This window comes from Pongo abelii, chromosome 20 (genome assembly GCF_028885655.2).
Source record: "Pongo abelii isolate AG06213 chromosome 20, NHGRI_mPonAbe1-v2.0_pri, whole genome shotgun sequence".
NCBI classification, from domain to species: domain Eukaryota; kingdom Metazoa; phylum Chordata; class Mammalia; order Primates; family Hominidae; genus Pongo; species Pongo abelii.
The window spans coordinates 20,720,101-20,732,665 of NC_072005.2; the positions used below are offsets into that span (position 1 = coordinate 20,720,101).

Consider the following 12,565-nt stretch of genomic DNA (forward strand, 5'->3'; position numbering starts at 1 on the left):
CAGGTAATGTTGAGGCTTCATTCCTGTGTTCCATTAGCTGTATACAGAACAGGATGAAGAAATTGCTTATATAGGTCAGGCGCGGTGGCTCATGCCTGTAATCCCAGCACTTTGGGAGGTCGAGGTGGGAAGACCATCTGAGATCAGGAGTTCGAGACTAGCCTGGCCAACATGGTGGAACCCTGTCTCTACTAAAAATACAAAAATTAGCCAGGTGTGGTGGCAAGTGCCTGTAATCCCAGCTACTCACAAGGCTGAGGCAGGAGAACCACCTGAACCCAGAAGGTGGATGTTGCAGTCAGCCAAGTTTGCACCATTGCACTCCAGCCTGGGGGACAAGAGTGAGACTTCATCTCAAAAAAAAAAAAAAAAAAAAAATTGCCCTTTTAAACGTGATGGCATTTATTACTCAGAAATTTCTGAAAAAAATTATTAGGAGATACCTGCTTTCTAGGGTGCTAAATGAAGCTGACTTAAAATTACTACTAAAAATTACAGAACATAGGATTTGTCTGTATTTTGTGGTTTCCATAAAACCGATGATTCTTTATGATTAAATTCAGATGTTACTTACTTTTTTAAAAGAGGAATATTTCAACAGTGATGCTGTGTTCTGTGTGCATTAGCACATCATAAAAATTTGCCCTAATGCAGTTAATGATTCACTTGCTTAAATAGCCCTCTGACAGATTTTTTCATTATATAGCTAGTTATTTTTCTCTTCATTATTAAGTATCTTTATGCAGCTGATGTGTATAAACCATCATGTTTAATCTGGCAGCTGTCCTTTTTTCTTATTTTTTTCTATATATTTTTCTTTGGAAAATGAAGGTTCTTATCTTAGTTTACAGGTCAGAAAAACTGGGAAAAACAAAGGCTCTTCCACTTACTGGATGTTTGACAAAATATCCTCCTTCTTTGGCCAAAAACATTGACATTATTGATGAGCTTGTTATAAATTCAAAAAATCAGACTTTATTCCAGATCTTCTGGAAAAAAAACCCTGTACAACAAGGTACTCAGCTTATTGCACATATTAAAATTTGAGAAGTGCCTTCTAACTCAACATGTCATTTTCATCTGAAAAATATTCACAACTCATTCCATATGATGTAAATATAGCACTCAAAACTGTACATGTTCATGTTTATGACCTTAAATTTATACTTTATTATCTAGAAAAATATATGAACTTATATTGTGGATCTTAACGCTGCTCTTTTTTCTCAGAGTTAGAGAATATTTTGGAGAGTATTTCTGTGTTGAAAATTATTTTATTGGATAATTTTCATCAGTACTATAAGTCAGAACTACGTGTCTTTACTCTCTCATTTCACCTTAAGTCAAATTAAAAATTTCGTTCATGGCCAGTTGGTGAAAATGTGTGTGTGTGTTTTTCAGAGGCCATTGCAATTCAGAGATGTGGTCATAGAATTCTCTCTGGAGGAGTGGCATTGCCTGGAGACTGCACAGCGAAATTTATATAGGGATGTGATGTTAGAGAACTACAGAAACCTGGTCTTCCTTGGTGAGGAAAACTTTAATACATAATTCATAATATACACAAAAGGTTTATTTCTCTTTTTTGTAGAACGTTTTTTAGTAATTAGTTCTTTTTATAAATGAGTTTCAGATCCAGTTTTTCAAGAAAATTTTCAGAATTTGTGCATTTAGAAAAGAATTACTTCAGTGCCTCATGCCTGTAATCCCAGCACTTTGGGAGGCTGAGGCGGGGGATTACCTGAGGCCAGGAGCTCAAGACCAGCCTGACCTGCTAACAAAAGTACAAAAAATTAGCTGGGGGCTGTGGCACACACCTGTAATCCCAGCTACTTAGGAGGGTGAGGCAGGAGAATCGCTTGATCCCAGGAGGCAGAGGTTGCAGTGAGTTGAGAGTATGCCATTACACTACAGCCTGGGTGACAGAGCAAGTTTCCGACTCAAGGAAAAAAAAAAAAAGAAAAAAATTTCTTCAACATGTTTCATCTTAATACAAACCTTCCACATTTCTGAGTTGAGTTGTATTTTTCACTCTAAATTAGTGGTAATTCCAGAAATTTATTGACATAAAATATTTTAGCTTCCACCTGAAAATAATTGCCACTACCAATTTTTGATTCAGTAGTACCAGGTAGTAAAATTAAGAAACCTACAAATTGAAAGTATTTTCTTTCTTTCTTTTTTTTTTTTGACATGGAATCTTGCTCTGTTGCCCAGGCTGGAGTGCAGCGGTGCGATCTCGGGTTACTGCAACACCCACTTCCTGGGTTCAGGCAATTATCCTGCCTCAGCCTCCCGAGTATCTGGGACTACAGGTGCACATCACCATGCTGGGCTAATTTTTGTATTTTCAGTAGAGATGGGGTTTCACCATGCTGGCCAGGCTGGTCTCAAACTCCTGACTTCATGATCTGCCTGCCTCGGCCTCCCAAGATGCTGGGATTACAGGCATGAGCCACGGCACCAGGCAAATTGAAAGTATTTTCTAAATATTTAGAAATTGCTGTTATAAATTTGTATTTTGGTATTCACTAGATTATTTTGTCACATCATCTTTGCTGAGCACATTACTAGCTTGTAATTGGAGAATATGAGCAAGATGCATGTTATTTATTAATTTTTTAATAAAACAGGTATTGTTGTCTTAAAGCCAGACCTCATCACCCATCTAGAGCAAGCAAAAAAAACCTTTGACTATGAGGAGACATGAGATTGTAGCCAACCCCTCAGGTAGGTGTGAGTGAAAATGAATACAACAGATGAAACAGGTAAGAGGTCCCGAGGTGAAAGAGAAAGCCAGCCCTTAAAGTGTGATTCAGGAAGCTGTGTTCCAAAGGAAATACTTCCTGGGCGGCTGTTTTATTTATTTAATTTAATTTTGCTGTCACAAAGGGGCATCTTCTGTCTTATGCTTTTAAATTCTCTAAAAATTCTACTTTTCTTTCGGTGAGCTTCCTTCAACTTCACAGTGAGAGCCAAAGTCCTCTTCATGGCATATAAGAGACTGCACAATCCAGCTGCTTTTTCATTGTTTTGGGGACACACAAATATCCACATGATTTTGAGAAACTAAAACTATTTTTTAGTTCTCTTTTTGCATCAGGTCTGAAATATGTGAGAGTAGTAGTTTCTGTTGCATTTTTTTGTTCATTTTTGTTCACTCTATTTTTATTATGACACAGTCTTGAAATATAGTTTGAAATTATAAGTATGATATCCTTCTGCTTTGTTCTTTTTCCTCAAGGTTGCTTTGGATATTCAAAGTTTGTTTAGTTTCATGTAAATTTTAGAATTGTCTTTTCCATTACTGTAAAAAAAACCACTGCAATTTTGATGAGAAGTTTATTGAATCTATAGATCATTTTGGATAATATGAAACTTTAATGATATTTATTCGTTCAATCCATAGACATAAAATATTTTAAAATTAATTTTGATCTTCTAATTTTTTTATTTTTTTATTGTAAACATTTTTTACCTCTGGTTAATTTTTTTCTCAGAAATTTGTTATTTAATGCTACATTAAATAAGATTTTTTCTTCCTCATCAGATAGTTTGTTTTAAGTGTATGAAACTATACATATACTTGTATGTTAATTTTATATTTTGCTAATTTACTGAGTTTATTTATTAGTTTAGACAGGTTTTAATGTACTGTTTATGGTTTTTAAAATATAGGATCTATGATCTACAAACAGCAACTTTTGACTTATTTTTCTTCATATGAAGAAATCTGTAATTTTAGATTCAGATATTTAGGACAATATGCTAGAATGTTCATGGTATGCCTGAAGTAAATTAGATAATTTGTAGGGACCCATATTTACTAAACTAATTACTTATGCATTTAAGTTTGCTGCAGGCAAAAAGGAATTATAGGAATTTTTATTATTTATTTATTTATTTATTTTATTTTGAGTGGGGCTTTCACTCTTTTTGCCCAGGCTAAAGTGCAGTGGCATGATTTCGGCTCACTGCAACCTTCACCTTTTGTGTTCAAGCAGCTCTGCTGCCTCAGCCTCCTGGGTAGCTGGGATTAGAGGTGCTTGCCACAACACCCAGCTAATTTTTTGTATTTTTTTTTGGTAGAGATGGGGTTTCAACATGTTGGCAAGGCTTGTCTCAAACTCCTGACCTCAGATGATCTGCCTGCCTCTGCCTCCCAAAGTGTTGGGATTACAGCCATGAGCCAATGTGCCTGGATGGATTTTTTCATTTCTGTGAATACTGGTACAATACACATGGATTTTCAATTATGTCTTCCAGGTCCTGGGTTGCATATTTTGTTTTTTTGTTGTTGTTTTGTTTGGTTTTCTTTTTTTGGGGGGCTGGAGTCTCACTCTGTTGCCCAGGCTAAAGTGCAGTGGTGTGATCTTGGCTCACTGCAACCTCTGCCTTCTGGGCTCAAGTGATTCTCCTACCTCAGCCTCCCAAGTAGCTGAGATTACAGGTGCACATCACATCACCAAGCTAATTTTTATATTTTTAGTAGAAATGGTGTTTCACCATTTTGGCCAGGCTGGTCTCAAACCCCTGACCTCAGGTTATCTGCCCGCATCAGCCTCCCAAAGTGCTAGGATCACAGGCTTAAGCCACTGCACCTGGCCTGTGTTACATATTTTAGATATAGATTTATAAATGAGGAATATCTATAACATTTTAAAATAATGGCTGCATCTTTGTTTTCCACCAGCAATCAACATGGGTTTTATTTTTATTGCACCTAATGGGTGTGAGGCGATTTTGTTGGCATTGTGCTTTTTTTCATTTCTCTACAAATTAGTAATTTTGTGTGTTTTTTCAAATGCTTTTTCCCTTTTGTGCATTTTTATGTCTTAGTATTTAGTTTAAAATATATTATTGAATCATTCAAGGAAATAATCCAACTTTATTTTATCAGTGTTGACATTAAGTTTTCGACATCATTTTTTGAAGAGATTATTTCTATTTTGTATGCATGGAAACTTTGTGGAAGATTATGTGATCATATACAGAAGGGTTTATTTCTAAGCTCTCTGTTCTGTTCTTTCATCTGTTTGTCTTTGTGTCAGTATCACATTGTTTATGTTACTGTAGGTTTTAACTGTAGGTTGTATTGACATCTTTGAAAAATAAAATATTTTGCCCCCTGAGCAAGAATATGTTGAAGAGTGTGTTTGATATTCATGTATTTTTGAATTTGCCAGTTTCACTTTTGCTTTTAATTCCTAGTCTCATTCAGCTTTTGTTACAAAACACACAGTGTATAATTTTAGTGTTTCTAAAGTGATTGGCTTTTTTAAAAATTATTATTATACTTTAGGTTTCCTGGTACATGTGTGCAATGTGCAGGTTACTTACATATGTATACATGTGCCATGCTGGTGCGCTGCACCCACTAACTCGTCATCTAGCATTTGGTATATCTCCCAATGCTATCCCTCCCCCCTCCCCCCAAGTGATTGGTTGTTGTTTTGAGACAAGATCTTGCTGTCACAGTGACATAATGGTGGCTCACTGTAGCCTCAGCCTCCTGGGCTCAAGTGATTCTTTCTCCTCAGTATTTTGAGTAGGTAGGACTGTAGACATGCACTACCATGTCTGGCTAATTGTTTGCTTGTTTGTAGTGTTAGGATCTCATTATGTTGCCCAGGGTGTTCTCAAACATTTGGCCCCAATGGATCTCCCAAAGTGTTAGGATTATAAGCAAGAGCATGGCACCCAGTAGATATTTTTAAATTTAATAAAACTTGGTATATGTCCTAACAGAATACACCAGAAGCAAATAAGAATATTGTATATTATCTTGGTTTTGACTGGAGAGTTTTGTGTGTGTCTTTGAACCCTAGTTGGTCTATAATATGGTTTGGATGTCCATGTTGTCCAAACCTCATGCTGCAATGTACAACCTCAATGTTGGGTGTGGGGCCTGGTGGGACTTGTTTGGCTCATGGGGGTGATTTGTCATGAATGGCTTGGTACATACTCTTGATAACCAAAAAGTTTACACTCTATCAGTTCATATAAGAGCTGGTTCATTAAGAGAACTTGGCTCCTTCACCTCACACTTGCTCTGTCTCTTACCATATAATATATCCAGTTACACTTTACCTTCCACCATGATTTTAAGCTTCCTGAAATCCTCACCAGAAGCAGATGCTGACACACACTTCTTGGACAGTCTGCTGAGCTGTGAGTCAAATAAACCTTTTTTCTTTATAAATTATGCACTCTCAACTATTCCTCTATAAGCAAAATAATTAATATGGTCTATAATGTTATCTCAGCTTTCTTTTTCTTATTTTTTAATCTGAATTTTCTATTTATTATTGCAAATGGGGTCTTGATGTCTACAATGATTATGTTGCTATATATGTCTTGCTTCACTTTTATTAATATTTGCTTTATATATTTTGGAGCCCTGATGTTATATACCCATATACATAGAGATAGATAAGTAATATAGATTCCTGCTAAATCAACTCACTTTTGCCATAATATAATATCAATCTTTGTCTCATGGTAGTACTTGACTTAAAGCATGTTCTGTCTAATATAATTATGACCACCTCACTCAATTGTGGTTACTATTTTCATGGAATATGAACTTTTTTTCATTCTGTTAATTTCAGCCTATTTGACTCAATGCTAAAATGAGTCTCTTGTAGGGAGCATAGTGTATGCTTTTTGAAAAACCACTCAGGCATTCTATATCTTTCTCTGTATATAATTTTGTTTATTTATATATTCATTTTATTTTATTTTATTTTTTGAGATGGAGTTTTGTTCTTGTTACCCAGGCTGGAATGCAATGGTGCAATCTCAGCTCACTGCAACCTTTATTTCCCAGGTTCAAGCAATTCTCCTGCCTCAGCCTGCCAAGTAGCTGGGATTACAGGTGCATGTCACTACACCTGGCTAAGTTTTTGTATTTTTGGTAGAGATGCAGTTTATCATGATGGCCAGGTTCATCTTGAACTCCTGACCTCAGGTAATCTGCCCACCTTGGCCTCCCAAAGTGTTGGGATTACAGGTGTGAGCCAACACGCCCGGCCTCATTTATTTTTGAGATAGGGTCTCACTCTGTCAACCAGGCTGATTTGCAGGGCTCACGGCTGCTCAAACCTCCCATACTGGAGGCTGGAGTGCAGTGTGGTGATCTTGGCTCACTGCAACCTCTGCCTCCCGGGTTAAAAAAAAATTCATGTGTTACATGAATGTGCCCTCACACCCAGCTAACTTTTTTGTATTTTTCATAGAGACAGAGATTTGCCATGTTGCCCAGGCTGATCTTGAACTTTTGGGATCAAGTAATCAGTCCACCTTGGCTGTCCGAAGTCCTAAGATTACATTTCATTTCATTAAGTAGTTTAATGAGAGTCCTGTATTTTTGTATCTACCGAATGATTTGGTAACAGAATTTGCATTGCTTTTTACCTATTGACTTTCAGTAACAATGTTGCAGTAATTATTTGAAAGTTAATATAATATATGTGTTGCATATTGTTTTATTCATCTACTTTTTCACCTTTATACTCATAACAAATTATTTTAATTCTGTAGCTTTTTGATGTGTTTTGAAATCAGAAATCAAAATGCCTCCATCGTTGTTCCTTTTTTTGTAGATTGTTGGGTACTTTATTGTCTCTTTAGATTCCATATACTTTTGAAGTTGCTGTATTTATTTCTTCAAAAATGCCATGAGACATTTGAAAAACATTGCATTAAATCTTTAGATTAAATTGAGCAGTATAGGCATCTTCACAATATTAATTATTTATTTTTTGACTGTTTGTTTTTGAGATGGAGTTAAAATCACCCACCTCAGCCTCCCAAACTGCTGGGATTCCAGGCATGACCCACTGTACACAGCCAGTTTTTTGAACAAGTGCATGCTCAAGAGTGTGTTGTATCATTTCTATATATTTGAAAATTTATCAATTATTTATATGATTGTTTTATACTCTAATTCCATTTTTGTCAAAGAAAGTAATTTATAAAATTTTCATTTTAAGAAATATGTTAAGGCTTCATTTTTGGCTTAAAAGGTGGTCTATATAGGAGAATGCTGTATGAGCTATTGAGAAGGATGTGTATCCTGATGTTGAGGAGTGTTCTCTATACCTTCATTAGAAATTATTGTTTTCTACTGTTTTCTAGTCCTCTGTTCCCTTACTAATACTCTATCTTGTTTTGTTATTATTACAGAAAATGAAGAATTGAAATATCCTACTATAATTATATTGCTCTCTTGGTGTGTATTTAATTTTGTCTTTGCTTTATATATTTGAAACCGTAAGCTGAGACACACACATGCAAATACACACATGTATAAACAAATTTGTCATAGATTCCTAATGAATGAATGCATTTATTGTTTATTATCCTTCTTTGTCCTCCTGAAGTTTTGATTTAAAGTACGTTTTATAAAATATGACAGTTTTTTACTTAAGATGTAGCTTGTGTAATATTATTTTGATCCCTTCTGCTCTAATTTGGTTAATACTTACATGAAATTTCTACTTTTGTCTTGCCTCTTTCAGTCTTTTATTGTCATTAGATCTCAACTGACTCATATAGAAAGGCAAGTTGAATCTTGACTTTCAAAATTATTTAATAAATCTTTTTATTAGAAGTATGCTCTTGATTGGAAAGATAATTATATATATATAAAATAGTTTTCTGAAAAAAAAGAATGTTATTTGATTAATTGTTTTGATTCTTGCATCTTTGTCTCTCATTTTCTGTTTCTGTCTTTTTTTTTGTTTATTACGTTGTTTTATTTTATTTATTTATTTCATTTTTTTGAGATGGAGTCTTACTCTGTAGCCCAGGCTGGGGTGCAGTGTGGCATGATCTTGGCTCACTGCAACCTCCACCTCCCAGGTTCAAGTGATTATCCTGCCTCAGCCTCCAAAGTAGCTGGGATTACAGGCACCCACCACCATGCCCAGCTAATTTTTTGTATTTTTAGTAGAGACGGGGTTTCACCATGATGGCCAAGCGGGTTTTGAACTCCTGACCTCAAGTGATCTGCCCACTTTGGCCTCCCAAAGTGCTAGGATTACAGGCATTAGCCACCGCGCCCAGCCGGTTTTTTAATTTTTGCATTGACACGCTTTCAGTTTCTTTCTTATTTTCTTTTGTGTATCTATACAGATATATTTTAAGTGTTACTTTTGGGGATTACAGAAAACCTCTAAAAGATCCAACAATATATTTAAATGTAAAAAAATCAACTTCAGTTTCATACAAAAATTTTTCATCATTACATCTGCCTTCAACTTTGTTATTGATTTTGCTAATTATACTATTTATGTTGTATATTCATTAACAGATGTTTATAATAATTTTTATAGTTTTCATATTTAAAATTTTAAAGAATAATTAAAAATGTTTTCTGCACCATTATGATAATGTTAAGTAAGAAATTCCATTTTTTGCATATGTCCATATCTTGCCCGGAGAGTTATGTATTTTCATATGATTATGTTTTCTTTTCTTGCATTATGTTATTTTCAGTGGAAGAAACTCCTTTCAGCATCTTTGATATACAGGGCATGTGCAGTTCCAATATAGGTTCTCAGGATTTGGTTATTTTACAAGTACTTCTTTTTATTTTACAAGTACTTCAATTGTGGTGATTGTATTACTCTCACTTGACAGCTTTTTTTATTATTATAACTTTAACAATATCACAGTTTTCTTCTGACCTTCAAAAATATTTTTCAGAAATTCACTTGTTATCTCGTGAGACTATGCTTATAAATGACACATCATTTTTATCTTACCGCTCCCAAAATTCTCTTATCAGTGATTTTTGAAATTTTGCTCATGTGTGTTGGTTATAAATATCTTTGTGTGTATCCTAGTTTGTTCTTTCAGCTTCTTCATGTTTACATCATTTTTAAAGAAATTTTCCAGTTATATTTTTGTAATTTTTATGCCCACAATTTTTGTTTTTTGCTATTTATATGTTTCTTGTTTTTATCCTCATTTTTCTGATCCTTGGTAGTTGTCTGTGTTCCTATTTAACTTACTGAATATTATTCAATTTTATTTATTTACGTATTTATTATTTTCTGAGACAGAGACTCTCTCTGTCACCTCAGCTACAGTGCAGTGGTACAATATTGGCTCGCTGCAAACTCCATCTCACAGGTTCAAGCAATTCCCCTGCCTCAGCCTCACAAGTAGCTGGGATTATATGTGTTCACAACCACACCTGGCTAATTTTTTGTATTTTTGGTAGAGATAAGATTTCACAATTTTGGCCAGGATGATCTTCAAATCCTGACCTCGAATGATCCACCCACCTTGGCCTCCCAAAGTGCTGGGATTACAGATGTGAACCACCACATTCACCCTATTTTATTTTATTTTTGAGACAGTCTTCCTCTGTTGCCCAGGCTGGAGTGCAGTGGTACAATCTTCACTCACTGATGCGGCTATGTTGCTCTAATATTTTGTATTCATTGTAATTGTTGATTGAGATTTGGACATTAACAAAAAGCTATCTGTTACAATGTTTAAAACATAACTTTATCCTGGCATAGTCTGAAATCAATTGTCATGGCTAGAGATTCTGGGAATTTCTCAAACATGTTTTCAGGATGTGTCTCATCTAAAATTTTGTGTTTATTGTTTAGTTAAATTGGCTTATTCATATTTCTTCTTAATAATCAGTAATCACTTGCTACACTTATTCCCTGTTTGGGGTAGGGCAGCATCTGTGCTTCTGTTACATTTACCTTTAGACTCAGCTGCCTCAAACTGTTATTCCAACTTATATGACCATTTCTTTCAGCATTTTATGTCATGGGAGACATTTACCAGTGTATAAAAAGCCCCTAAAAGCCAAAAATAAAGATGTATGTGCCAATATTTTTCTTGTTTTTTTAAAAAAGAAACCAGGATTTGGCAATTTGCATTTGTGTGTGTGTGTGTGTGTGTGTATGTGTGTTTGCATGAGACAGAGTCTCACCCTGTTACATAGGCTGGAGTTCAGAGGCATGATCTTGGTCACTGCAATCTCTGCCGTTATAGAGTCTCACTCTGTCACCCAGGCTGGAGTGCAGTGGCATGATCTCAGCTCAGTGCAACCTCTGCCTCCTGGGTTCAAGCAATTGTCTGCCTCAGCCTCCTGAGTAACTGAGATTACAGGTGCCTGCCACCTCACCTGTCTAATTTTTTGTATTTTTAGTGGAGAGGGAGTTTCACCATCTTGGCCAGGCTGCTTTTGAACTTCTGACCTCATGATCAACCCATGTCAGCCTCCCAAAATGCTGGGATTACTGGCATGAGCCATCACGCCCAACCAGCAATTTACTTTTAAAGGGACAATATTATATTGGAGAGCAGGAAGAGCTCTGTTGGGTATAAGTAACAGACTTTTCTTTTTCTTCTATGTGGCTCTTTGCATTGTGCTCACCTGGGGCCCTTCATCCACTTAACTCATTTATAAATTTTTTACAAATGTATTTTGGGCAGTGTGTTTTTGTTATATGTCCCGGAAGAAATTACAGCTTGTATTTTGCTATGTCATCTTGCTTATGTAGTTTGTATAATTTTATAGGTTAGATTTGTAAAGTATATTTATCTGAGTCTAGCAATTGAAGTAATGTGTTTTTATTGTTTCTTTCAGTTTTGTGTTCTCATTTTGCCCAAAATCTTTGGCCAGAGCAGAGCATAAAATATTCTTTCCAAAAACTGATACTGAGAAGATATGAAAAATGTGGACATGAGAATTTACAGTTAAAAGAAGGCTGTGAAAGTGTAGATGAGTGTAAGGTGCACAAAAGAGGTTATAATGGACTTAACCAATGTTTGACAACTACGAAGAGCAAAATATTTCAATATGATAAATATGGGAAAGTCTTTTATCAATTTTCAAATTCAAACAGACATAAGACATACTGGAAAAAACTTTTCAAATGTATAGAATGTGGAAAAGCTTTCAACCAGTCCTCAAACCTTACTACACATAAGAAAATTCATACTGGAGAGAAACCCTACAAATGTGAAGAATGTGGCAAGGCCGGTAAGTACTTCTCTTCCCTTACTACACATAAGGTAATTCATACTGGAGAGAAACCCTACAAATGTGAAGAATGTGGCAAAACCTTCAGTCGGTCCTCTATTCTTATTACACATAAAATGATTCAAACTGGAGAGAAACTGTACAAGTGTGAAGGATGTGGCAAAGATTTTAACCATTCAGCAACATTTCTTCGCATAAGAAAATTCATATTGGAGGGAAACCATACAAGTGTGATAAATGTGGCAAAGCCTTTATTTCATCCTCAAACCTTAGTAGACATGAGATAATTCATATGGGAGGGAATCCCTACAAATGTGAAAATGTGGTAAAGCCTTAAACACTCCTCTACCCTTATAACACATAAGATAATTCATAGTGGAGAGAAACCCTATGAGTTTGATGAATGTGGGAAAGCCTTTAACCAGCTATCAACTTTTACTAAATATGAGAATTTATATGTAACATAAACCCTACAAATATAAAGAATGTAACAAAACTTTTAGGAAGTTCTCAACCCTTATTATATACAATTCATACTGGACAGAA

General features: G+C 35.3%; 1 protein-coding gene across 1 annotated transcript; it reads left to right on the forward strand.

The window, feature by feature from the left end:
- Window positions 1-2,746: 2,746 nt before the first annotated feature.
- LOC100431789 (zinc finger protein 506-like) lies at window positions 2,747-12,338 on the forward strand. The gene is made up of 2 exons (XM_063719785.1): window positions 2,747-2,768; window positions 11,624-12,338. Exons 1-2 carry the CDS (start codon window positions 2,747-2,749, stop codon window positions 12,304-12,306), a joined length of 705 nt encoding a protein of 234 aa, XP_063575855.1. The 3' UTR covers window positions 12,307-12,338.
- Window positions 12,339-12,565: the final 227 nt, after the last annotated feature.